At 43.2% G+C, this 27200-nt stretch overlaps 1 protein-coding gene across 1 annotated transcript; it reads left to right on the forward strand.

The window, feature by feature from the left end:
• Nucleotides 1-26177, forward strand: ESYT3 (extended synaptotagmin-like protein 3). The gene is made up of 21 exons (XM_009327118.1): nt 1-99; nt 638-714; nt 7104-7170; nt 7791-7880; nt 8933-8988; nt 11881-12001; nt 12992-13165; nt 13697-13779; nt 14226-14274; nt 14928-15017; nt 15890-15952; nt 16047-16115; nt 17397-17462; nt 18859-18945; nt 19790-19939; nt 20476-20918; nt 22083-22172; nt 22744-22875; nt 24447-24552; nt 25171-25220; nt 26141-26177. The coding sequence occupies exons 1-21, from the start codon at nt 1-3 to the stop codon at nt 26175-26177; spliced, it is 2199 nt and encodes a 732-aa protein (XP_009325393.1).
• The last annotated feature ends 1023 nt before the right edge of the window (nt 26178-27200 follow it).

A 27200-nucleotide genomic window follows, 5' to 3' on the forward strand; every position in this document is an offset into this window, starting at 1 on the left:
ATGGAAAAAACATTTAAAGAAGTTCTTGAACCAAAAATCAGAGCAAAGAATGTACATCTGAAAACATGCACCTTTACCAAGATCCACTTTGGCGAGAAGGTAGTGTGAATCCTCTGCAACGCTTGAAGTTCAGTCTTTTCTGAAAAGTTCAGATGCGGGGGGAGTCTGATGTTCAGTTCTTTAATAGCTCTGGGTGTTTAACAAAATGGTATTGGTACAACACCTCCTTTGTCCCCTCCTCATGTTGACGTGAGCGTCTTCACCGTGAAGGAAAGATCATATAGGAGACACACACATCCATTCCCACCGGCTGTCAGTATCATGGGACTGGAGATAGAAAAAGGGGCACATATCCACATTTCTTTCTGTTATACCCTGCAAGAGGAGTTTTCAGTGCTTCCTAAGGCTTGTAGCATGGGCTACTTGCCACCAGCTCTGTATCTGAGGGCTGCCAAGGCTGTTCACATTACCTCTTTAAGGGAAAAACTTGTGTGGTTTACTCATACTTTACATGCTGTTGTGCAAAGTCTTTAATGAATGCTTCTGTACTCAAATTGATTGAAGTGAGTAGGACTTTTCACTTGGGCTTAACTTGAAAGATATTAACTATGTTGTATCTTGTTTGTCTTTATTTCAGTGCCCTAGAATTAATGGAATAAAAGCCTACACCAAAGAAATCGACAGAAGACAAGTTATCCTAGACCTGCAGATATGGTAACATTGCATCATTGATTATGTAGATGGTTCTTAACTCGCTGCCCGTTTGACACCTATGTGTGAGTTGTCATGCTGGACTGGACATGCGCTCCACTAAGATCAGCATGAAGTGGAGAGCTCCTGATCTTATATCAACCTAGAATGATGTGAGATAATCAGTCCCCCAGCCGGATGTCCTCAATACTTACAGAAGTGAGGTGTTGTGCATCAGCCTTTAAGTCAGAAAGCAGTGTCACCTGCAGAGGTGTTACTGACTCTGGCCCATCACTGCTGCCATGGGTATAAGAATGTGTCCCTTGGCTTTGCCATTCATGGCAGTAAGAACCCAAATTTTGGAACTGTATTTCCTGTTCTGACAGCTCTGACAGCTCTCGGGCATGGAGGCGCTTGGTCTGTCTTGCCCCACTATGGTTCCTCTTCAGTCCAACCTCTCCAGTTCTTCCAGAACTACTTGTGTTATTTATTTTTTAATTCCTTCCCCTAGATTAATCCTCTTGTTTTACTCACCATTTGTTCCATGTGCCACCCAACACATTTGCTTTTTTTTATTATAGCTGTTCTCTGAGCAGAAGACTGCCTCTAGCTGTATTAACAACAACAACAACATTAGATAAAACATTTGATACCTCCCAGGCTGTTTTGAATGAGTTTGTGTGTTTTGTTAACATCAGAGCCGCTGCAGAGCTAAACTCTCTCCTGGTTTAGCCTGGAGAATGGAATTACTGGGGGAATTACCACTTGCATACTGCTGTAGCTCTGTAAGTTTAGTGGGCGATTGAGCTGCCTAATTTAAATGGCTTTTCTTCATGGTAGTGCCAGGAAAAAGCAGTGTGAAATTATGGAGTGTCTTGGCAACAGCACAGAGCTGCTCAGAACTGTGCCTGTTGCTTAACGTGGCAATGGCATGGCAGCATCCCCAGCCCTGGCAGAGCACCATCGCTCCCTGCAAAATGGCATGCTTGATTTTCAGCCAGAACATGTTGTGCTTCAGTGCTGTCAGTGAAAAGCTCTTTGTAATAGCCAGACCAGTTTTAGGGCCTTTGGCAAATCATTCATGCTTTCCACATTGAGATCGAGGGATTTGATGCCTTTAAGGCTCTGCAGGAGGTTGCTGCTGTTCTGTTAAACTACTTCTCCAGGCTGCTTCTCCCACATACTCATTTTCACTCTCTTTTAACAATTCTCTGCAGAGGGTTTCCCCCACCTCCTCATTCCTGTCCCTCTGGCAGACCCATCAGCATCTCCAAACTGTCCAAACACTTCTGTTCCTCATCCTGATGATAACTTAACCTGAACTGTCATCTGATAACCCAAGTATTTTCTGTATTCACACAGGAGTGTTCAGACTACCTTGTCTCTCTGATGGGAGGTCTCTTCTTCTGGGCTGTGTTGAGGACCCAGCTTCTCTTATGTTAATACCTTAACATCTGTTTCTGCAACTAAGCTGGGTGTTGTGCTTGTACAGTGTCTGCAGGAGGTAGTGTATTACTTCCAGGAATGGGTAGAAGCAAATCTATGAGCGGTGGTGTTATTTACCTGCCTTTTTCTGGATTGCCATTTTTTTTTTCTTTAATCAAAGAAACGGGCAGTCTTCACTTTTCTGGAGTGAGGCAAACCCCCATTACAAAATAAGCTCTCTTAGCTGCATGAATAGCAGTAAGTGTCTGCACTAGGGCAGCTGGTGTTGGGAGAAGAGCTGCTCAGAGAAGATGAACTTAAGCTGCCCCAATGTGAGGCTGCTGCCCCTTGCACTACCTCTTGGTTGCTGCATGCTGGTGAGGTTTGAATGTGTCCACAGGGCTGCGTCCTGGCATCACAGCTCTGGAGAAGAGAGTGATGTGCTGTGGGTGCCAGTGTGGTGCACTTTGCGATGCTGAGACCACAGTGACTGACGTCCCTCTCTTGGGTTAGGTTTCAGAGAGGCGTAGCTATGTTGCAGTGGACATTAAAGGATTAACATGTTATAAACATGACTCCTTTGCCTTGGTGCTTGCTAGCTGTAATTTTGTGGGAGTTCCCTCACTGGTGAACCCACGTGAGCATGGCCTGTTGGCTGGCTCACCACTGCATGCAGCACTGACCAGGGCGGCTGCAGCGGGGAAGGCCAAGCAGCCACTTCACGCAGGGTGCTGTTGGACAGCACTCCTGCCTTGGCAGCAGCTCTGCCCCACTCCAGTGCTGAGTTACCCTTTGTGTTAGGCAGCGTCTTGCATCCAGAAGTCTCAGCATGGTCTGTAAATGCTTCTTGCTTTCAGTCTCACAGCAGTACAGGAGGAGGGATTTTTTTCTCCAGTTTTATCAAGGAGGCAACTACTCTCTGAAGCCCAAAGTCTTTGACTTGGCCAGGGAAAAGCACAGGAAAAGGGCAGGAGTAGAAAAAAAACGTTTCCCTCTTAGCCTTCCTTTGTTGTCTGTATGGAATCATTTGTGTAGTTTTAATAGCCACTCGTAGACATACGGTCCATCAAGTGTTTTATTTAATCCGTGCTCCTGATCTCCATAACGTGATGCAGTGCTGAATGCTGTGGTTCAGGTCTGTGCCGTGTGAAGAAGAGCTTCCTTTCCTCTGTGTTAAATTTGTGATGTGATATCACAAATTGCATCCTTTGCTTGGAAACTGTGAAACGTAGCACTTAGAGGTCCCTTACTTGTGTAGCTTCAGCAGAGCCAGTGATGCAGTACATCTGGTATTGCATGGAGTTACCAAAAGGAACTTGAGAAGCTGCTTTAATTAAATTTGTTAATGACAGCTTACATGTCCATAGCATCAGAGCATTGGGAATGGTTATGTAGAGCGCTGTCTTACTACAGTCTTGACTGTCCCACGTGAAAGGACTATACTTGAGTTTTTGGCAGGAAAACCAAGGCTCAGAGGTGATTACTTGTGAGGCACAGAGACCCTTTGGCAAAGGCAAGGAAGGAGGCTATAAGTCTTCCTTCAAAATCTTTTGCTCGGTCCCTGAGATGATGTACCCAATTGGTGTAAATTAAGTTGTGTAAATTTTGTCACAGCTTATAGAACTGAACAAAAGTGTTGAGGTAATTACTGCTTACCCTCAGGTCTTCTGTACAGACACAGTTTGTCATTTATCTGTCTGAAGGTCCTGGTGTCTGTATTCTGTTCATGTATCTGCTTTTCCAGTGCAAATATGCCTGATCTACAGCTTTCACATGACACATAAGAAAGTATCAGGGTTCTTGCAGTGGCTAAATGAAATATGAGATCCCTGCCAGACTGGGATTTGAAATCCCCAAATTTGAAATATGAGATCCCAGCTGGAAATAAAATGGCAATACTCTGGGATCTCCAAACAATCTGCCCTAGATCTAAATCATTAATCTGTCCCCTGAGCACAGGGAGCTGACAGTTGCATTCTCCAAATGAATTAATGTCAAAGTATTGCAGAAATGTTCTCCAAAACTGCATTTTTGAAAATGGGAACTTTTCAAGTGCAGCCACTTGACCTCCTACAGCTGCTTTTCTTCCCACTAATTCTGCAGTTGCCTGAGCTGCTGTGTAGCCATGTAATCATTGGCTATAATCATCAGAATTTCAAAGTATTTCAAGACACTATTACCTCCCAGAAGATTATCTTGCAATCCAGTTGCTTCTTATTTTGTTAATCTGATTTAGCACTCATAATCATTTCTCATTGGAAATGTTTTGAATTTTCATTTCCGTGATCTTCTGTGGTGTTTACAGTACGTGAGATGTCATAGAAGAATAGTATAATAATTAATAGGTATAAAAAAATGTGTATGCATTGCAATTTACTCTTAAAAGAGAATCTCTGGACTTCCTAACTGACAAGTTTTCAAATCTGGAAAGACAGTCTTTGTCATGTAGTGCAGAATTGGAGAAAGTAGTCAAAAGAAGTGTGCAACAATACTTTGAGCTTTGGTGGAGTTCGGGTTAACTAAGTTTGTAGGATCTTACAAGAAACTAAAATCAATTTGGAAACTTGTCAGTCTTGAGCAGAAAAGGAACGCTTGCCCTCAGGAGCCTGACTTGATAGGCAAAGGGGAAAGGCAGAGGTGATCTGTTTTTTCTCATACCCTGTGGTACTTGGTCATGTTTTCTCGTCTCTCTTATTTGTCTAACACCGCTTGCTCATTTACCTAAGTGCAAAGTCAGGCAGACTAAGCAGTAGTCTGCTTTACAAGTACTTGAGAAGGCTGGACCAAAGGGGGCTTTTAGCATGCAGGCCGATGAGAAGATGGGGCCCATGGGGAGTTACTTTACAGGGGGAGAATTGCACATGCCTTTTCTAAAGGGATATGTAGACATCCAAACTTGTCAGTATGTGCTCTTGTAGCATCCCTGTCTTCAGCCGATGGATTGCCATTGTATCATAAACACTGGCCCCAGCTTTTCCACCCAAGTACAGAAGAGATACAGATACGTGCACCTGTACAAGCTTCTCCAGTTCTCATCCGTGGCACAGGCATGCTTATCTGCATCACCTTGTGCAATAGGTGATTTAGGAGAGAAACAGGTGGTTCTTCCACTCTTCACAGGTGGGTAAAGCATGGTCCTGTGCATAGCAGCAGAGTAGCAAAGGAAGCCCTACATGCTTTTGAGTGTCAAGGCTTGAGTTTGGCTCAGGTGCGCTCTGTCTCGGGGAGAACAGCAGAGAGCACAGCAAGGTTACACTGAGCAGAGGGGGCAGATGAAAGCATGAGCAGCTTGGACTGGAAACGAGGAGTAAAACTAATGAACAAAGAGTGCGTCCTTCCTACTAAGCACCCTGGCGTGGGGGTGATGCCTATATGAAGCAGACTTAAGGATAATTAAAGGCTCTGATAAAAGGGGTAAAAAATTCTCTGACATCTAGCCTCTAAAACATGATTGCGTATATTGAAGTGTTTACTGGAGAAAAGAGACTTCTAGGACTGGGTGGGAAGAGTTTTTGACTGTGTGGAAAGGCGTAAAGGTTGTAAATTGAAACACCACAACTATTATTTGTTGTGTTGGACATTGGCAACAGCTGAATTAAATCCTCTTGGATTAATTACTGCAAATTGAGGAACTCATTTTGGCTTCTCATTTAGACTTTTATTGTGACAAAGCTCTATTAGCACCCAGCATAATGAGCTGTAAGATAATGTCAAAATTGTAGAAATTAATAAACGTAAAAATAAGTTTGTTTAATTATGTGACTAGCTTATAAGGAAGATTGTGTTAATTTGGGCATGGCCTGTAAGGTTGGTTATTTAAGAAATGAGAATGCTCTAACATTAAAGGCTTTAATTTATGTGTTATGAGCTTTTTAAATTCTGTTAAGTGAGTGTCTGTAAACAAATATTCAAGAACTTTGCTTGCAAAAATGGAGACAAATTCACAGTGTTACACATTCTTGGCAGGTTTTTTTTGGGGGGAGGGAATCTGTCTGTGTGCAAATTACAGTGTGAATTAGTGGCAACTGCAGAACTATTTGCCCGTATACATGTGGTCAGAGCAAAAATCTTGTCCTTTTTCTTTGCTTATGGGGTGAAATTATGCATGCAGGTGGCAAACACAACACATTCACTGTGCTGTGGTAGGTACCTTTACACCCTGCTTTACCTGCAGGGTGTTTGTGTGTCTGCATCCAGAAAGAGCTAGTTCTCAGAGGACTGAAAGGGAACTTGGTAGCTCCCTTCAGTTGTTTTCTGCCAGAGGCATTGACAAATCTGCTAGATTCTACTCCATGGGGAGTGGCTATTGGTTTCTGCATAAGGTGATGTTTGTATTTTTATTAAAATCTAAGGTAGTTTCTAAATTGTGAAAGTACCACACTCAGCATTCGTTTTATTTAAAGCCTGATGTTCACCATGGCAACTGACCAAAATCTGATCTAATTCATTGTCTTTTAATTCAGCTTCAAGGAAACCTGGGTTTTTTTAGTGATGAATTTGTCCTTCAAGTGGGCTTTTGGATTGTGGGCAAGGTGAAGACCCCATATGTAATGGCAGGATGGCTCTGCATCATCTTGGGAGCTGGGTCACCAAGTTGTGGGGTGAGATCAGGCCTTTGGCAGAGAAGGGAGCAAGAGGACAGTTGCTGTGACTTTGAATTTTGAATATGCCTGTTGATCCCCTCCTTGGAGCAAGCTTGCCTCAGCCAACTGCCAGTCTTAAGAATGGAAAAATAACCTTGAAATACAGGTGTTGCTTTGACGTTTTGCAGGTAGATCAATATCCCAGCTGACTGCAGGGTTTCTCTTGTGAAGATCTGGCCCTTGTTCAGTGTGCTCAACTTTCCCTTTTCAGTTGCTTGCAAATCTGTCTCTGCCTGTGGGGTCATGTTGTCAATCATTAAACTAATTTCATTTATACTCTGTACACCCCAAAATTTCTCATTGGACTATTGCAAACTGTGGAATAACATGAGAATTTTCTTTCAGTTACATAGGGGACTGTGAGATTCACATGGACATATCGAAATTTAATCTTGGAGTGAAAGGCGTACAGGTACGTGCAGTGTTAACGTTGTCTGTTTGAGGGTCTGTGTGTGGCAGGAGGTAGCATGTCCCAGTGGGGCGGTCATGACACTTAACTGGGAAACCACCAACTAGCAGACTTGGCATGATTGGCTTTATCTCCTTGCGTTTTGGCTGGGGAAATGATGCCTTCCATGGGAAGCACCTAAATACCACTTTTAAGCTTCTTAGTGTGACTCTTAAAGAGGGTCAGTGCTAGAGCATCAAGCTCGTGTGGACCAGCTTCTGCCACTGGAGTTCAGAGGAACTGCATGTTGGTAGAGAACTTCAAAAGAGCCAGTTCTGCCAGGGTGTTCATAAACTGGTGTAGGTTAGACCAACAACCTTACAATGTCGAAAGCTAATAGGCTTGATCACTCCATTGTATGACAGTCAGGATTGCAGAGAGACTCCACAAACTTAGAAAACATTGCCTGATATCAATAGCAATGGTTTGGGGGGGAGAAAGTTATTGTTGTAATTAAATTCTAAATAAAATGACTTCATGTAGGATTTTTAAAATTATCTTCATCACTGAAAAGCTCACAGTTTTGAAACTGCATCCTGAGAGTACCTTCAGACTCAGTTTTCCTTGCTCTGTTCTGTTTACAGTTGTATGGGACGTTGCGCGTGATACTGGAGCCTCTTCTAACCGATGCACCTTTTATTGGAGCGGTGACTTTGTTTTTTATGCAGAAACCGGTGAGTCAGTAGTGAACTGTACTCTGCAGCCTCCTTGCTTCTTGATCTGTCTTAATGCATGGATAGGTCTTCAGTGAGTGACACAAGCTGTCCATCACCGGTAACCCAAACTGCCTAACTGTGAATGCCTCACAGTGCAGGTGTTTGAATAGCAAATTCCTGATTGTTCAATGCTCCTCTTGAATTCCAAGAGGACAGGAATGAATTTGTCCTATTCTTTCGTAGTAGTGCCTAAAAAGTTACTTGCTTCACTCTAAGAATGGGAGGACTTTCCGATGGTGACAGCACAGGAGCCGTTTCCTAGGCCTTTGCTGCGAGGTTCCTGGCAGGTGGATTTTAGATCTTCCCATTCGTAGATTTTAACTGCAGTCATCTTGGGGACCATTCAGTCATGGTGGTGCTTTGAAAGCTTGCCTGTTTAAGGTCACGTGACTTGTAGTTGAATTGTAGTTTAATAAAATACGAGAAACTTTCTAGTCTTGTAAGAACCAGTTATCTTATAGCACACAGCTTTGCTTGCTTGTGGGTTATCCTCTGCTTGAGTTCATGGAAGTCATACATTTTTTTGATCTTGGATGAGGTGTTTTTGTGTTTAGATGTAGTAGCATTATTTTAGCACATGGAAAAAAAAATGTTTATTGTGTGACTAGAAATACAGACTCCTGAAGTCGGGTGGTGTTTGTAAATACCCCTGCCTCAGGGCACAGGCCAACCCCTAAGTGAAAGGATGAGGAAACAACTTCAAAGTCTAAGTAGAGCTGTTGGATTTACTACACATGACCCCAGGGCATCTGCCAGTGGCCATTGCTAGGGGATGAACGCTGTGTTTCCCTGTGCTTGCAGGGTAAGTCCCAGTGATACCCTTGTTTCTGGCACAGCAGATAAAATAGATAAGGGAATTGCTACCAGCTGTTGGTTTTAATGTATAGGTTTTGCTTTCTTTAAACAGCTGGCTTTGTTTTAGAAGCATTTGCTTCCCCTTTAAATTCTACCTTTGTTCTGAAATAAATTTTAATGGTCCTGTATCATTTTTCTCCCTGATCTTGTTGTAGCACTTGGAAATCAACTGGGCGGGCATGAGCAACCTCCTGGATGTCCCAGGGATTAAGTGAGTGTCTGTTTTGCTTCACTTTATTCTTCTTTAAAAAGCCTTTGGAATTTGGGATGGCTTTCTCCAGTAATCATCAAAGTTATTCTCAAGAGTGGTGTGTAAAAGGTGTTACACTTTATATGCCATCATATCTGGCTGTGGAGTTTGCAAAACCCAAGGAGGGTGCTTTTTACATTCTGCCAAAATTGCTTCAATCACTTCATTGCGTTTGGGACTTAGGATGGAAATAGTAAATCCCCAAAACTACAATCATCTATAAAGTAAAAAATAAGCCCTTCTGTTTCCCGTGTGCCAGTTACTTATAAAGGTGGGTGAGCAGACCTAGGTGACAGGCAGTCTGTGCTTATGTTTATTTACCTTAAAGTGAAAAAAGACTAGGTATCACAGAGTTGCAGTCCCTCTGACGAACTGAAATACAATCCATGATAAAGAAAACTGCACCAGATTTATAAGGAGAAATGTTGTTCTCTTTCTGTGTCATCTGCTCACCCTTTAGGTTCTTCAGAAAATGTAACTCTTCCCCAATGCCTCTTGGGTTGATCTTGTACATAAAACTTGCACAGCAAGGATGAAAATCTTAGCAGTTTTCAGTACTGTAAGTTTCAAACTGTTTCTCCAGATTGGAAATTCACTTTGTCCTTGTTCCTTAGTGTAAGGAGAAAATTCTGTTCCACAAGAACAAAATATATTTGGTTATTCAGCCATTGCCTTTCTCCCTTTAAATGCAAATGCAGACACTTCTGTTCCCCTCTTCCCCTGCAGCTCATGGTTTGCAGAGACACAGGAGGTGGCTGGCTACTTTAGGTGCTAGTTTATGCATTAAAGGGCCTCTGAAGACCTTTGATGTTGAGAGAGAGGAAGCTTTCTTTTTCTCTTAATTTAAGGCCAGAGTGGCCTTTTGCCCTGAAGTTTGCCCTGAGAGCTCCAGTTTTTATCAGAGGAATTAATCTGTTCTTTTCTAATGTGGCTTCCTTAATCCTTGCAGGGAGAAGGTATGTAGGTGTTCCAACCTACAGCCTCTCATATAATTAAGTGCAAATTTGGTGTCCTAAATTTTCACTCCCTGGTTCTCTCACAGGGATTTGAACACAGAAACCCTTGCTTGTTCATCAGCACTGCACATGAAAGCCGGGAGCAAAACATGCCTGACCGTGAATAGGCTGAAGTACAGGTTGAACAAGAGCTCTCCCTTTCAAATGAATTGGGCTTACTTAAGAGAGTAAAGAAACTGGATGCATCGTCTGTCCTCGTGTACAAGCTGTGTTTAGTTGGGTGTACCCTGAGACTCGAGAGAAGGGACAATTCTGTGGCCTTCCTGTGGGGTTTTTTTGACAGGAAAGCCAACAGCCTGACCAAGGGCTTTCAGGCTCCTGATTTCACATTTGGAGTAGGAGAGGACTTTCCTTCTGTGTGAATCCAGCCTCATCTGTGAACTATGACAATTTTATTGCACAGTCTTACCCTGAGAAGCTGCCTTATAAGCACTAGATTTATCAAGAGGATGAAAGTCTTTCAGATGTTCGGTGCTCTTGGGTTTTCCTCTTAATATTGTCTTCTGCTCATGCCGAGTTGTAGTAGTATGTTGAAATCCTCTCATTAATCACCTGGAGAGTACCGGACATCTGTGATAGCTATATACTTCTTGCTCAGGAGCAATAGGTCAAATTAGTTGTCCCCGCCGTACAAATAGAGCAATTCTAAAGAATAGATTTAAGCTAAAAATGTGTAAGTTTTAATTAGACTGGAAAGTTCCCTAAGCTCCAAGACAGACAGTACCCTCAATTCAGCCAGTGTGATCTCCTGTGTGCGCCAAAGGTCCAGTTACTTCAAACAAAATTTTCCTTCTTAGTGCAAAATATACCAAGATACAGAATCTCATGTTTTGCTTGGTCTTCTATTTAAAAAAAAAAAAAAAGCCAAACTTGTTTTGAATGTGGCTGCCTTCTCTGTCCATTTTACAGTAAGGTTTCAGCATGTGGCCAAGAGCAGACAGCAGTGTGCGCTGAGGCCATGTTCTAAGTCTAAAAACAAACTACCTTGAGGTCTTGAGCCCCCCGTGAATGCTGAAAATTCCTGATTCTCTCCTCACCTTGTCCATCTCTGGTGTCGGCATTTCCAAGGAAACACAAAAGGCACATGAGCGTTTGTCTTGTTTGGGTGCATGACGATCTCATCGTGTGGCCTAAGCTCCCATTCATCATTTACAACCTGCTAGAGCCAAATTCACATCCAGCCCTAGTAACCCTAGACTGGAACATCCCTGCGTGCAAGTGGGCACTTGTACCATGTGTGCCACAAGGCAATGGCAATTATGTGCAGAATGATAGGGAATAAGATTGAAAGGGATCTTGAGAGGCTGCCCCATGCTCATATTCTCCTCTGCAGCAGCTCAACTGCATGCAAATTATTGATAGGAGACAGCCTAACCTTCCACGGTGATCCACATCCACCCTTGGTGATTGGTTCCGGTTCTCTTCATTGCTGTTCTCTCCATTGCCTCTTATTCAAGCTAAATGTCACAAGCATGAGTTTCTTCTGTCCATGTGCAGTTGTACGTAGGCACTTTTTCATAGAACAATAGAATCATTTAGGTTGGAAAAGACCCTTAAGATCATAGAGTCCAACCATAAACCTAACGCTGCCAAGTCTACAACTAAACCATGTCCTTAAGTGCCACGTCTACACGTCTTTTAAATACCCCCAGGGATGGCGACTCAACCACTTCCCTGGGCAGCCTGTTCCAATGCTTGATAACTCTTTGGGGGAAGGTAGGCAGTATCACTCATTTCACAGTGGCCATTTCTTTCACTGTGCCTCATTCTTTCATTCTAACTGAAATTGTGATTGACTGTAGAGATTTAGGTTGCCTTTTTTTACCCCCACCTGTAGTGTAATGTCAGACTCGCTAATTCAAGACTTCATTGCTGCACGGCTGGTTCTACCGAACAGGATCACAGTGCCTTTGAAAAAGAACATGAACATTGCCCACTTGAGGTTCCCTATCCCGCATGTGAGTGTTTTGGTTTTGTTTTTTTTTCAGTGAGGGTGTAAATCTACGTGAGTGTGCATTTGCCGCAATGTGGATGCATACAAGCTTAGTGTCTTAGGTTCCCGCATCAGCTGTTTCAACCTGGATTGTAGGCTTTCTGTAGGTAATATTTCAGAAATATAAAAGCAGATGTTGGATAGTTCATAACTGGGGGGGGCGCTGGGGAGTCCTACCCTCTATACATGGCATAAGAAGTCTGTTTAGACACTGAGCTCATTTACCAATTTAAACTTTTAGTCTCATTTGAGAATACCACAGATCTGCAGTTAGAGAAAGTAAATACATGAGCAATGAGTGTCAGGCTACTTAATTTTTTTTACTGATGCTGTGAAGGGGTGTAAATAGGGAGCTCAGAGCGTGACATCTGTTTGTTACAAAAAAAAATCAGGGAGAAAAACCCCAACAACAAATCTCCTAAATGCTTGACGTATCCAGATCTTCATTTGATGATCTTCATCCATCAAATACTTAATACGCTCATTAATGAGGGTAAATATAAATGAATGACAAAGGGATGCTCCGTATTGCAAACTTGCATCACCAAATTGAAGTTGAATGGCCACTCTGCAATAAAATACGAACCTGCCAATAGGCGCTTAGTTCCTCCTTCAGTCAGTGGGAATTGATCTTTACTCTACCCTTGATTTGACTGTGGCTGTAATCCTGTGTGTATACATATGTTTCTGATTTAAAAATGAAGAATATTTCCTACCCAATGATCTAGATTGGATTGTGTATCTCTTTAAGGCTTTTTTTTCCTCTAGGTAATTGGTAGAAAAAGTGTTTTAATACAGCTGTCATTGGAAATATACTGCATCAAAATACATGTCTTTGCAAAACTGTCATGGTGACTACCCTTGCTGCCTGAAATAACTAGTTTTAGGAGGTAGCGTATTATAATTATCCAAAGATCACATTTTCGTGACCAATTTTGTATCTTATTTTATTCAGGGAGTAATAAGGGTTCATCTACTAGAAGCTGAAAACCTTGTCCAGAAAGACAGTTTCCTCGGTGCAATCAGGGGGAAGTCTGACCCGTATGCTCTTCTTCGTGTTGGCACGGTGCAGTATCGAAGCAAGACAGTTTCCCGAGATCTTAATCCCATTTGGAATGAGACATTTGAGGTACTGAATCTTTTGATCTTTCCATCTGTAGGATGCACAGCCGTTTACATCCTTGTGCTTGGAGGACCTTCTCTTAGCTGACTGCACTGGAGCAGGTGGACTTCCTTGTTACTTGATTGAGGCATTTCTGTCCCTTAAACAAGTTAAAATTTACATTGCAGACTTGAAATGTCATTCAGGTTGATCTGATTTACATATGTGGGTTTTTGGAGGAGGTGCAAAGCACTGCTTTAAATATCAATCAGTGCTGCAGTCTGTGCAGCTGTAGTCTGCTCTAGCATTGATTATTCTCTGCTTATTAGGGATACCAGTTTGAGGGGTTTAGCTTGTAGTTCAAAAACAAGCAAACAGGTTTTGAAATATTTTCACCTATAATCACTTGTATTTGTTACACAATTAACTGTGAAACAGCAGGGAATGTCCTTAATTTGTTATACAGCTGTGAAGTGTCATGTTCTTGTCCACAGTCTGAGCCTATATGAACCTATGTGAATGCTTTTTATTTTTAATCAATACCTCTTTCTCCTCCAGTTTGTTGTTCATGAAGTGCCTGGTCAGGACTTAGAAGTGGACTTGTACGATGAAGATCCAGATAAAGATGACTTTATGGGCAGGTAAATTAGCATGGCCCTTGCTCGGGGTCCAGTAACCTCTGCAACGGGACACCCAGGTTATTCATACTGGAAATTTAATATTGAAGGAAGCAATTCCATTTGTCCAGATATTGATATCAAGTTACTAGTTCCTAGTGCAAATAACTTTGAACAAGATAGAGAATGGTCCCAGACTCCTGCAGGGAATCCTGGGAAGCCATTAGAAGTGATAGTTACTACACGACTCGAGACTTACTTCAAATTTATTTTAGTTTTGGAAGTATTTCAAGGGGGAGACTTCAGAAGTGTAAGTGCGTTCCAGCACACACGCACACAGGTAATGTGGAGAAGTTGTTATTTGGAACAGATTTGAGTGTGGGCTTTTTTGGTGGTGGTCTCTTCTCCCCCTAACAGCAGTATGCTGTATGCCTAACTATACACTAAAATGTTTGCTTTTTGTCTTTCAGCTTGCTTATAAGCCTAGTTGATGTAATGAATGACAGAACTGTTGATGAGGTAAAGACCGCAGCTTATTTCTAAATGTGGTTGGTGGTGTATGCTTACATGTACTCCTTTGTGCTCTCCCTCTGCTACTACATTGTTTCTGTGTGCTTAAAGCTTCCTTGCACACTTGCACTGTGGTATTTTCGCAAAAAGAAAATACCTTCATTCAGGAAACTTCAAGTAGCCATTACAATAATTTTTTAATCAAGCTGGCAACCTCAGACAGCCCTGAGGTTGCACTGAGCCAGCAGTAGGGTATCTTGTGTTGATATCTCATGTCCTGTATGTACAAAATGTTTTGCACAAGGCTACAGATAGAGTTTGGTGAAGCAGTCTGATTGCTGAGGGAAGAAATGATCCGATCTTGCTGTGGTTCATCCTGCAACCCAGCACTCTGCAAACAGTGCAAGGGTGCCTGTCTTGTGCTGCTGCTGGTTGGAAATATCCATGTGTTTTGCATGTATATGGTTATCTTATTTTCATTTTTTCTGGCTTGTGTTTCTAAGTAGATGGACATGCTACAATCTAAGTGTCAAAAATGCAAGCTAAGGCGCTCAAAGTACAATTCATGTCATCTATTGTACATAAGTCTCGGAGACTGCAACATATATAAAAATTATTCTGCCTCATAGTACTCAAGTTACTCTTTTGTTGTCTCCATTTAGTGGTTTCCCTTAAGTAAGACAACAAGCGGACACTTGCATTTAAAACTGGAGTGGCTTTCACTAGTAAATGACCAAGAAAAGCTACATGAGGTGAGTATATTTGCTTAAAGGATTCAGATAGTCTGATCCCTGTCCAGTGATCAACAAAGGAGTGTGTAAAATTAGGAACCCCAGGGAAACTCATGGGAGTTTATTTTTGTCTGACAAAGTTTTGGTGTGATTTTCCCCCCCCTCCGCCCCTGCTGAAGAGGAAGAGCATTCGCTTGCCCCAGGTCCCTTGGTAATTCAGGAGTAACTCAAATCTTGCAGCTCTTTTTGCTTGAATTAGCAAAGCTCTGTGTGACTCACTGCAAAGTGGCCTCTCACAGTTCCCTCCTCTGATAATTTTTCCCTTCTCTCTTCATCTAGGGTCTGTGTAGGACCCCTGTCTATAACCTGTACTAGTCATAGACAAATACCCAGCACTGGTGCGTGGTAGGGCCGTGGTTCCAAATGGTGTCTTACTTGTCCAGCAGAATTACTTGGATAAAGTCCATCTCCCAAGGATGCTGTTGCTTCATAGTCAAGCAAAAGCATTTGAGTTCCCCTGAAGTGAATAAAATGTGTTTCCAGGCTTGGAAACAAATCCTGACACTGGATTACTGATCTTGATGTATGTGGTTGAGCATGTTTTTAGGTGTCTTGCTGCACTGGGGAATCCAACCAGTTCTGCACTAGAGAGATTGAAGAGCTTTAAGGCCAGTGAATTGAAAAGACTTACACCTCTTCTTACTGGTCTGCTTAAAACTGTCATGCTGTATTGGCTTGTGCTCCTCTAAATTGCAAGTTTCAGGAGAAAGGTGAAGAGCTGCTTAGCTTTCAGAAACTGTCCTTTGAATTTGTGTTGTGCTTTGCGTTGTCCTTGATGGGTCATCATGCCTACCTTGTGTTTTGTTTTGTTTTATCTTTCCTGGCCTTCACAGGATAAGAAGGGTCTGTATACAGCTATTCTGATTGTCTACTTGGACAGCGCCTTCAACCTTCCAGTAAGTACAAACCACATGCAGGCAGCCTTCACTCCTAACTTTTTTTTTGAAGCCCACAAATTAATTGTTTTTAAATACTTTTTTACTAATTCAGAAAAACCACTTTGAGTATTCGAATGGTGACTGTGGAGCAAAGAAGATCAAAAATAACAAATACCTCAAGGTAAAATTTATATTCTTCTCCCATGCTTGCAAAACAGCATTCTGGATTATGCGGTATCGTAGCAACTGAACCTAGCTGTGGTTAAAAAGAAATAATCTCTCCACCATCAGAATCTAAGCGACCAGGGGTTCAAAATAGTGATTGAAAGCCCACCCCCACCCCAGTGAAAGTCTAAGAGGTCCAAGGGGGAATGCAGCACAGAAATATTTGATCATGTGTGGGGTTGTCTTTATTTTTATTTTGTACTTTGGACAGAGAGCCTCCAGACATCAGACCAAGTCATATTATCCTTTCTGCTGCTGCAGGCGTTCTTTCCACGCTGAGCTGCTCCAGCTTGACCTCCCACATCGGGATGGGAGGAATATGCTTGTTTGTGGTAACCTTCCTGTTTATTGGAGACCTGACCACCAGATTCCTTCCCCCTCAGTTTTAGAGTGATTCAGAAGCCACTCTGGCATTCATGCCTCCTCTCTCTTTGCTTCTGTTTACTTTGCCCCCCCCCCCCCCAAAACAAATACTGCATTTTGCTACTGTGATGTAAATGGTGGGTATAGGGAAGAATGTCTTTCTCCCTTTTTTCTTGAACAAGCTACACACAACCACAGCTTTGAGCAATAGATAGAGCTTCCCATTCTCTCAGAGTAGCTCCCCTCCTAAATGCAGTCTTTACAATTTAGACGAGTTGCCAGCACTGTAATACACATCACATTCGATAATCCTTAATTCTGGACTTCGTTGTATCCACTTTGTATACAACGTTGTGCCAAGACCAGATCCTCAGCCTTTATTTCTATAGCATTAGTGCAGAGAAGCACAGTATGAGAGGTTCAGTATTGCTGCTTCTGGAAAGGAATTGTTACTTGATGCTGAAGACTCACTTCTAGCTGCTTTACAGCAAGTCCTGAGCCTTGGAAACCAGTTCTGAGAGTCTTGTTTCATTCAGGAATGATGAAGACTTCCCACTGAGCCTTCAACTCTTTTCTCTGTTTCCTCCCAGCTTCTGACAAATTTTTAACTGCTCACCTATTGAAACCTAAATATATAAAACTTTGGCTTAAATGTGTACTCTTGATTGTAGAGGGTAAGACTGTGCTGTGTTATGGCTGGAATCTTTCCTGTGTACTGCACTCTTCAGACATCTTGCATCTGAAAACTATTGTCAGCTTTCCAGCAACTTATTTCAAGTAAGAGTAGTGACTTGATATTGCTTCCTGTAAACTACAAATGTCTCATCTTTTTTTTTTTTCTGCTTTCTTTTTTTCCCCTTGTATTAATTGACAGAAGATGGAACGAGAACCTTCCTCCTTTGTCCTGCTCACAGTAGGAAACAAGACTCAGAAAAGCAAGGTGAGGCTGTTTGACTCTTCTGCTTTTCTTGAATCCTTTCTGTTTTATGGGTGACTATCTCCAAGTAGCCCCTTGGGGGTAGCCCTAGGAAGGGTAGGACTAGTGAAGCTGATGTGAAGAGCTATAGTTATGGTGATAGCTGCGGAGGCTGGGAGGTGGGAGTCAACCAGCATGTGGAAGCACTGTCACTGAGTTGTGCTTGATTAGTGGGTGTCTGATCAGCTGCTGTACAGATGTATGTTTTTGTGCTCATGGCCACGAGGTCATATTGGTCAAGACACTCTAGTTCTACAAGGGTTGAAGAGGAAAAAATGATAGGTCTCCAATCTGGCTCATGCTTTCTCAGGGCAGAGTGTCATTTGCATCAAACTGGCATTTGTTCCCTCATCAGAGCCTCCTGGCTCCTGTGTTTCAGTTTTACTGAATTTTTTTTACCTGGACAAGATGTATCCAGATCTCCTCCACTTTGCTTTTGGTTCCTTTTTTATTATTTAATATTTACTTTTGCCTGATGAGTACGAGCAACAGCAGAGTTCTACCCTCCCAGTAGCTGCCGTGTGTATTGCCCCGTAGCTGGATGCGGATGAGGGCAGCCCTATGTTCTTTTGGACACCCAATAAATAGGAATGAAGCCTGTTTGCTACACAGGAGCATACGGGACTGGCACCTATTTTCCTTTGTTTCTTCCACCTGCTCCATCCAGAAATTGGGTTCTGCTTGCATTTTTACCTTTTTTGGCTTTCCCTTTTCCCTACCACATCACCTGCCTCTCCCAAGCTAGGTGAGACTTCCAGCTTTCCCCTGCTCCTTTCCCTTTGCTGCCAGCACTTGTGGCCTGGCAGAAGCAGCTGGTTTACAGAGCAGCCTCAACCACAGCCCCTGCAGGTGCTTTCCATGTTCTTTCATCCTTGAAGTGGGTGGCACTGAAGCTGTGCCCTCCTGCTCTTCCCACGAGCTCTACGCCCCCTCAGACTGCCCCCCTAGCTTTCCTACCCTTCCCCACCAGCTTGCTGCAGCTTTGGGAGCTGGCTCTGGGTGCCTGCAGGCTGGAAGCAGTGCTCTGGCTCCCTGGGTGGAGAGGTGGGAGGGAGGGAGAGGTGCCTCGCTGCAGGTGAGGCAGGCTGCTGGTCCAGGCAGCACTGGTTGGGGCCAACTGCAGCTCACCAGACTTGTTCTTCGGCATTTCCACGCCCCACAGAACTTGTTCTGGTTTTGCCAGAGACTTTGCTTCTGCATGCTCCTGACCTGGAAATTTCACTCTCTCCATAGAGCTGGGGTGTAGCATCACCGAATAAAACAAGAGGGTCACCGTGACCCTCTCTGGTGATCGGCGTCATGGTATTCTTTGCTGCTTACAGAATGAGCTAACATATATGCCACAATCTTCTTGTTGCAGACCTGCAATTTCAGCAAAGATCCCACGTGGGGCCAGGCTTTCACCTTCTTTGTCCACAGTGCTCATTCCCAGTCACTCCATGTTGAGGTGAGAGAAAAGCCTTTCCTTTGAAGACCGAGTGCATATCCGTAGGAAGAAGACACCTCTTTTATGGTGGATGTGATCTCAGTGCTCGTTGTTTCTGTGTGCTTGTACTGAGGTCCTCCTACTTAAAAGGTGGAAGAAGCACCTGTTGTTGCACAGGCGATTCTCTGGTAGATGATGCTGGTATCTACCTTTGCTCTAGGATCATGTAACGCATAATATCTTAGTTCAAAACATGGGACGTTTCTGGCTGCAAAGTGGAAAGGAGGTTTTATACAGGTCTGTGTGTAGTAAAGCCATGAATATTTTGCTGTCAGAAATCGCAGCCTTCATAATTCTCAACCAGAGTCCTATCTCTTCACCTTGGTATTTTGGCTCGTTAAGAAATCCTGTATCTCACTAGCATACATTGCAGTCACAGCCAATTCTATGGCTGTTCACTTGGCTAGAGAAGTGGATTTGAACTTAGAAGGTGTATTGAGGTTAAATAGGCTAAACAAACTTACCTAAAAAGCTTGTAAAGGTTTAGACCAGTTGTCATCCCAGCTGCCTGGGACATTTTCCCCAGAGCAAGTAAGGAAAGTCAAGTAAATCCTAGGGCCTAGTTTTTCTGCTAAGGCAGTTCCTTCTCTGCATAGTTAGAGACGGGATTTTTACTCCAAACATACTAATTTGTTACACTCCTGAAATATTGGCATCACCCATTTGGAAGTAACCATAGTTGATAGTATGTCCTGAAGTAAATAAGCTGATTTTGCTCTCTGTCTGAAATACCTTCTTACTTTGCTGTTCCCAGTGGTATGCTTTCCAGTTTGCCATCTAATAAAAACTTTGCCCCCCTCCCCAGATAAAAGACAAGGATCGGGATAGTGCCCTGGGAACTTCAGTGGTATGTCTCTCCCACTTACTTAAGGACCCAAGCATGACCCTGGATCAGAGATTTCAGCTGGATCATTCCAGTTCAGACAGCTTCATTAAGATGAAACTTGTGTTGCGGGTAAGTTGTTCTTTGCCATATTCACTCGGCTTCCCCAGCGGAAGCATCCATTCTAACCAGGCAAAAGAGATGAAAGGTGGGTGTGGAGAAATGCAGCTTCGCTTCACAGATGAGTAGAAAGTAGAAGTGTGACAAGGTCTTTAAGTGCACTTAAGAGTGAATGGTGGAGCTGAGAGGTATCCCTGAGGCTTCCTAAAACTTAGTGCAGTGCCATTGCTGGAAACCCTCTCGTGACAATAAAGAGTTGGACTGAGAAAATCTAAGCTGGGGAAATCAAAGCTGCTAAACAGTAAGAGACCGATGCTTAGGAATTGTTTTCTCATCGTGCTCTGGATCAGTGTTTAGACATTGTTAAATACATACAGAGTAGGACAAGGGAGGAGAACATCACAGCTAATGCCATAGGCCTCTTTCATCTCTAATGGCAGATTTCTGCTGTTAGAGTTTTGTGGCAAAATTTCATCCTAGGTGGTAATGCTGGCATTAACCCCAGTGCTTTGGGAGCAGCACTCATTTCTCTCCCTGGTGATTTTTAGGCCCTGAATGTTGAAGAACCCGATCCACAAAGCGTCAAGGCTGGTGTCAGTGCCTCAAAGCAAGGTCCTGTGCGTGTCGTGGAGAAGGGTGGAAACCAGCAAAAGTCTGTCTCCCCACCAAAACCAGAAGACTCAAAGGTACCTCCTGTGAGCAAAGACTCTGCAGCACTTGAATCCCTGCTGAAAAAGGACAGCAGAGAAGACCTGGACACAAATGACAATTCAGCAGCACCTGTACCGAGTGAAACTGTTGCTGGCCTTAATGAGGCAGAGCATGAACAAAATCCAGAGCATCGCCCATCATCAGCGTTGCATACCAGAGCAGCGGTAGTGCCCACGTTGCCAGTCGTACAGGAACTGAGGCTTGCACCCAGTGTTGCTTCGCTGGGTTCTCTGCCTTCTTCTTGCTTTGAATTAAGTAGCAGCAATCTGGACCTTCATAAGTAGGTGTTCTTCCAGCTGAATTGTTCTTCTCTTGGGAAGGTTTAGGTTTTATAGGTCGCTGTTGCATATGGTTGAATTCAAGACTGCTAAGTCATTTGGAGTCTTGGGTCTCAAATCACCTTACGAAGAATTGACCTAAGTATTCCAGTCAACAGCCAAGTAAATTACAGGGTCACTATCACATCAGGTGTAAAGTGAAAGCATTTCCTTCTCTGGCTCTCCTAAGAGGTGCTGCATGTGTTGGCTTTATGTTGTTTAAGAGCCTCTCACAGAATATCCTGGCTCCCATAACACTCATGATTTTAGCAACAGGATATTGCAAATCTGAATATCCCACTTCTGTAAAAACATAAACTCTTGATAAGCATATCTGGCTGCTTAAAATTTTGGATGTTGTGTTTTATCCAACAAATTGTAAGACTCTCATAATGCTGTGAACAAAGTTTTTGTGGATAAGTGTGCTTGTGCTTCCCACAAGTGCTAAGTATGAGGCTGCAGGTACTCTGCTCCGTCAAGGAGGACAAAGAGCCGGATCTGTCTCTCCTGGGGCGCAGAATGGAGCTAGTAGAATCCTTCATGAACTGAAGTAGCAAAGAAGGACCATCTCAATCAGGAGAGCAGTTATCAATCTGAACATCAAACCCAGCTCCAGCTGTTCAATCTAGTACTTCCAGACTGGCAAATTCTCTAGCTCTGAACAGAACCATTTTAAAGCCATTTTTAAGCAATGTTTTGGATTTGTAACCACTTTAATAACATGCAGAATAAGATATAAAAAAGGTCCCATTTTGCATATACAGACATCCTTGAAGGAGCTGTGTAACATGCCAACCTGTACTTAGCTGCTCCATCTACAGCAGGCCAGTTAGGTGCTTTTTTGGCCACTTATGCTGTGGGACTGAAATCGGGTACCTGTACAGAAGGCCGGCTAAGCGGCGCTGGCACTAATGGGAGTGTTGTTTCTGTGGAGCCTCTGTGGTCCAGCTGCTTTCTAGATAGCAAACCTTGGGATGCCAGAAAGAATAGTGCCCTGACCGTTGGTTTTAGTTGAAAACGCATCACCAACTTCTGAAGCTCGCGTCCTGTTTCGTGCTGCTAGGTCTGTGCGTGTGGTCTGTTAAATAGCTGTATTTAAAAGCTTTGACTGTGCAACTGTCTTACAGCGGGACTGAAATGCCTCTGGGAGAGATTCAGCTCACAGTGCGGTATGCCTCCGTAAGGCAGAGTCTCGTCGTGCTGGTGAATGGCTGCAGGTAATGCTTAGGTTTGCTTGCATCTCTCTGTAAAGGAAAGGGGAGGAGCTCTCTGAGCTTGTGTCATTCAGCAAAGCTGGAGCAGAACCACGTGCAGCGCAAACTGCCCAGCTGAGATGCCTTAGCGTTGGCTGGCTTCAATCTATGCAACCTCACTAAGCCCAGGCAGGTGGAAACAGTCAGCTCTGGTCCATGCCAGTAGCAGGTCTGTGAGAGTGGCCAGTGAGCAGTGCTCACCAGCAGGGAGACTTTAACTTTCATCCACCCAAAACTTCCTCGGAACAGCGTTGACAACAGATGCATGTCTTGGCATGTCATGATAGGCATCATGACAAGGATTGACAGCTATGACTGAATGTGTAAATGTTAATTTAGGAACCCCAATAAGTGGCCACACACTCAGTAGTGAAAATTTTGTTTAACTTCACATCCTTAAAGTTGGATTTGCTTACGTTCCGACTCCCAAGATAAATGTTTTTGGCCCATGAACCCATGAAGGGTTGGTCTGACTGTAAGAGACACACACAGTGGGGGAACCTGCCTTGCTTGTCAACACCATTTCTTTTAACAGAAACTTAGTACCCTCTTCCAATCGTGGAGTAGATCCGTATGTTCGTATATACCTGCTTCCAGATAGAAGATGGGCAAGCAGGAAGAAGACTTCTGTTAAGAAAAAGACTCTGAACCCCCAATACGATGAGAAGTAAGAAAATGTTAATTACGATTGCTGCTGAAATAGTTACGATCTCTGTATAATGAAAGGGCTTACATAAGGTATGCTCCTGTTGCGCTGAAGGATTGTCTCATGTGAACATTTGCAGGTCTTCTGAAAAATTGGCACTTGAACTGTGGTTTGCAAGTACTGAGGGCTGGCCTCGCTCTGCCCATGGTGTTGTCTGTCACGCTGTAGGAGGGCACACCTTCTTCCCACCCCCTCCCCTGATCCTGGCAGAGGCGGGCTGCACTTGCTTCTTTGCGCACAGACATTCCCCTACCCATGTTTAACTCCCCATCGTTGCAGGGGCAATCTTTCTGTTTGGGTACCTCACAAAGCCTACTTCTCTGTTCATAATTCTTTGCCCGATGCTTATTCCGACATCTTTCCAAAAGTCGAAGGCAGAAATACAAAGCCTTTTGAGACTGGACTGTTCTTTGGACAGACGGATGGATGTTGCCATTGAGACCTGGTGGGAGCAGGGTAAAATGCTCCCACCTCTTTGCTGACAGTTGGCACATCCGCAGCTTTGCTGCTGAAATGGAATGTGTTTTGTATAAAACCAAACACAGTAACGCTTCAAAAAATCAAGAGATTGTAATGCTTTTTGTTTTGGTTTGGGGGTTTTTTTTTTTGAAGTAATGCTTCAAAATCAAAGACATAGAGCTCTTTTGTGAGGTGGTTTTAATCCCATATTTAGGGGAAGGTACACGCATATGAAAATACGTGAGTATCGGGTGATCTTGGGTAACTCAGTTTTTTTCCTATGTTGGGTCATTTCTGAATGTCAGTATAGGTCAGAAATGGAGAAAAGATTTTAAAATGTTTCATCCTAACATTCAGAACACCGGAGTTGTGGATTTTGCTGCTGCCTATTCTCGTAACGCCACTGATTTCGTGCCAGCACAGCTGTTAGCAGCATCTCTTTTTCCTCGCCCTCAGTATTGACGTGTCCTGTACATCCTCAATTAAGTATAATCGGCTGAGCAATACTTAGCTCCAAAACACATTACCTGTTTTACAACTCTGACTTGAGGAAGAGCTATTCAGGTGGGCAGAACTGAAGTGATTTAGCGTGGACAAAACTCACTCGACATTAGATGATGTGTGCCAGAGGCGTGAGTCAGAGCCATTAGGAATTTAATTGCCACAGGTTTCAACCTCTGTCTCCTCTTCATGTGGTATAAGCTTACTTTGTAAACTTGGGGGGTTGGCTCAGCTATTTCCTCTGAGTAATAAAAGTTGCACGGAAAACATGCTGATCTTCCATGAAGGGGGAAGATGATGGTACGTAGCATTCATCACGGATGCATGCTTTCCTCCTTCCCCCTGGCACGGTGAACAGTCTGAACAACAGTGTCGTCGTCTTTCATGCGGCCCTGAAGAGATTTCTTACAACGTGAATGAAAGCTGCCTCTAGGCTTGCCTTTTCTGTGTCTTCCTTCTCGGCTGAAGTTCTGGCCACTGATGCTGTATTCCGCCACTGCGTTCTGGCCACTGATGCTTATGGGGTTTTAATTTTTGACTTAAGTTTCTCCTTTCAAAACTTTACTTTGTAGGTTTGAATTCTTTGAATCTTTGGAAGACGTCAAGAAAAGGACACTGGACATTGCAGTGAAAAACAGCAGGCCATTCATTTCACAGGAAAGGAAGGAGCTGGGGAAAGTAAGTTTAAAGAAGTTACACTACTGCTTTAATAGAGCTGAGCAGTCTGAGCGATTCCTGTAATCCCCAAGTGCGGTTCTACTAAGTCTCAGTAACAGGACTAGCAATCCGGAAACAACTTTTTCTGCCAGATTTTCATCTGAAATCAGGCTGTATCCAGGTGGAAGCTTGCGTGGTCTCATATGATTCCTGTGCCGTGCCACTTCATTTCAGAAGGGCGCTCCTGAAATAAAAATGTTTCCTGGGATCCGCTGCTGCCCGTTTGGGGAATGGCTCCAGCGGTGCAAACACGAAGCTGAGAAAGATGCATGATTAAGACCCAGAATTTGCCAACGGTGCTTTAAGTTTTCTGTGAACAGCTTTGGTTCTGTGAAAAGTAAACCGGAATCGCTTCTTCAGTGATAGATAAATTTCTGAGTAGTGCTGCTAAGAAACTGAGCGGCAGCGCTGGGGCTGGCTAATGCCCGTGTCCTGGGGAACGCAGGGAGCTCGTTTTCCCTCGAGCCTGAGCTGCAGCCCTAGGACTTGAAAGTGGGTCTGACTGGGGAGGAGTGCTAGCTTAGCTAATCGACTTGTACGCTGGACAACATACAACGAAATAAAATTTGCTTTTTAAAGGTGCGGATTGACTTGTCACGGGAGGACTTAATAAAAGGTTTTGCACAGTGGTAAGTTTTCATCCCCATACTTCCAAACCCTGCTCCTTGCTCTGCTGGGAGTTTGCATGGCTGCTGTCGGAGTGCTGGTAAATGGGCTGTGTATTTTGGTGAGCAAGAAGAATATTTGACCTGCAAGTGCAGGACTAACTTGAACTAATCTGGTCATTTTATCTAAGTTGTATGTTAATCCAGTTGCTAGTGCAATACCTGCCCTGTGAAACAGTTTTAATAAGAGGCCTGTATGTCAATTATAGTCTTCAGCATATTTTAAGTTACCATAAAAGCCACTGGGACACACAAGTAAAATAATTGTTTATTAAAGTAACCTTGCAACAAATTTTAACTTGGATAAAGATCTCAACTAATACTCTGATCAGCAATATATATATATATAAACTTTAATTACAAAGCATTTATAGAAACTATTATAATAAGCCACTTGCAGTTTTGCTTGTATGTTCATTGTGGTTCAGACTTAAACCTTAAGCATTGGTCCGAGGCAAAGATTAAGAACTAGGGGGTGGTTTTTTTTTTCTTTCCCTTCTACGTCTGTAGTTGATGACAGTAGTTCTTCCGTCTGTCTCCTTCAGTGGAGCCCAAGGAATGCAGCGTGGGTAGTCCAGGAGCTTGCCATCCACACAGGCAGTGAGCCAGCGCTGGCCAGTGGGATAGGAAAACCGGGTTCCCCTGGCCCAGCTTGCGTCTGTGCCTCATGTAAGGATAGGGCAATTACGGGAGTAGGAGAAAAATGACGCATCCCGTAAGTTGCCGGTAGAGAGCTGAAGGTTGAGGCCATCTCTGAAGCCTCCTTTGCCATGCCGCCCGTGAAGCACAAGCAATAAAGCAGCCCGAGTTCTCTCTGTTGTGCCAGTTAAAACTTGAAAGAAAGTCTTAAACTACTATAATTACTTACTGTGTCTGTCTTGCAGGTATGAGCTGACAAGGAGCAGACGCAAGAAAAATTGATTTCTTCTCATGTACAGAAGTTACTAATTTTTCAACTTTATATGAATGTACAGATCTCCTGTAATTAATGTGTTTTGAACAGTCACTGCAAATTTGAAGCAGTCTCCAGCTCAGGACATGTAAATTTAATGATCCTACTTAGACTAGTTCTCACTGAAGGAAAACAAACAAACAAAAAAAACACCTTGGGAATAGCTTGTCCCTAGATAGCAAGTCCTTTATTTTTGCTGTTTCTGAATACTCTCTTAAGGCAGTGTCGTACCTGGAGATATTCTAGACTGTCAGCTCAGCGTCATTACTTTGCTTGGCAGTCTCATTTCCCCAGGATCCTATTCCTGTTGCTTTAACATGAAATCAGTGTAGTTTTAAAAGAATAAATTTTTAAACAGCATTCTCCAGCTGTAGGGCTACAGAACCCATTGAAAGAAACTGTTTAGGACTCTAATAGCAACTGTTTGCCGAGAGACTGAGTTGATGTTCTGCTGTTCAAAAGTATCTTAGATTGTGGCTGCAGGTGTGTATATAATGAGCTTCCAAAAGCAGGGAGGTTAGTTTACCAAGATGTCATTAAGGTTTTAGTTCGTGACGCCTTAACGTGTTTTGTTCTTTGTTACAGTACATTTCAAAATCTTGTAAACCTTGACAGTCAAGCATTCTGTCTGAGGAACAGCAGAGTTTTGTAAACTAAGCTTTATTAATATCAGAGCAAAATATACCAAAGTATTTTTGGAAGCTTGGTGTACTTGTTTCTGTACAATAAACTTCTAACTGTCTTGCATAAGAAACTTGATCTATGCCTTTCTAAAACTGCCTTTCAAAATATGACCATGGTAACTTCAAGGCACAAGCCCATAAACCGCCACCTGAAGCAAGGTTTGAACATTTTTGGCCTAGATTACATTAATCAAGTCTGCCTCGGTCCATAACCAGAAAGAATACGCTTCACTCTGTCACCGAATAACAATTTGCTCGCATCCTGAACTTACCTGAAAGTGTAAACAACAGTTTAAAATAGGCTCTCCA

Source organism: Pygoscelis adeliae, unplaced genomic scaffold (assembly GCF_000699105.1).
Source record: "Pygoscelis adeliae isolate BGI_AS28 unplaced genomic scaffold, ASM69910v1 Scaffold227, whole genome shotgun sequence".
Taxonomy (NCBI): domain Eukaryota; kingdom Metazoa; phylum Chordata; class Aves; order Sphenisciformes; family Spheniscidae; genus Pygoscelis; species Pygoscelis adeliae.

Coding starts and splice junctions, on each gene's coding strand:
- ESYT3 (XM_009327118.1), top strand. CDS start 1: ATGGAAAAAACATTTAAAGAAGTTCTTGAACCAAAAATCAGAGCAAAG. Junction 14,275..14,927: donor ATGACAGAACTGTTGATGAG/GTAAAGACCGCA, acceptor GTCTCCATTTAG/TGGTTTCCCTTAAGTAAGAC. Junction 15,953..16,046: donor ACAGCGCCTTCAACCTTCCA/GTAAGTACAAAC, acceptor TTACTAATTCAG/AAAAACCACTTTGAGTATTC.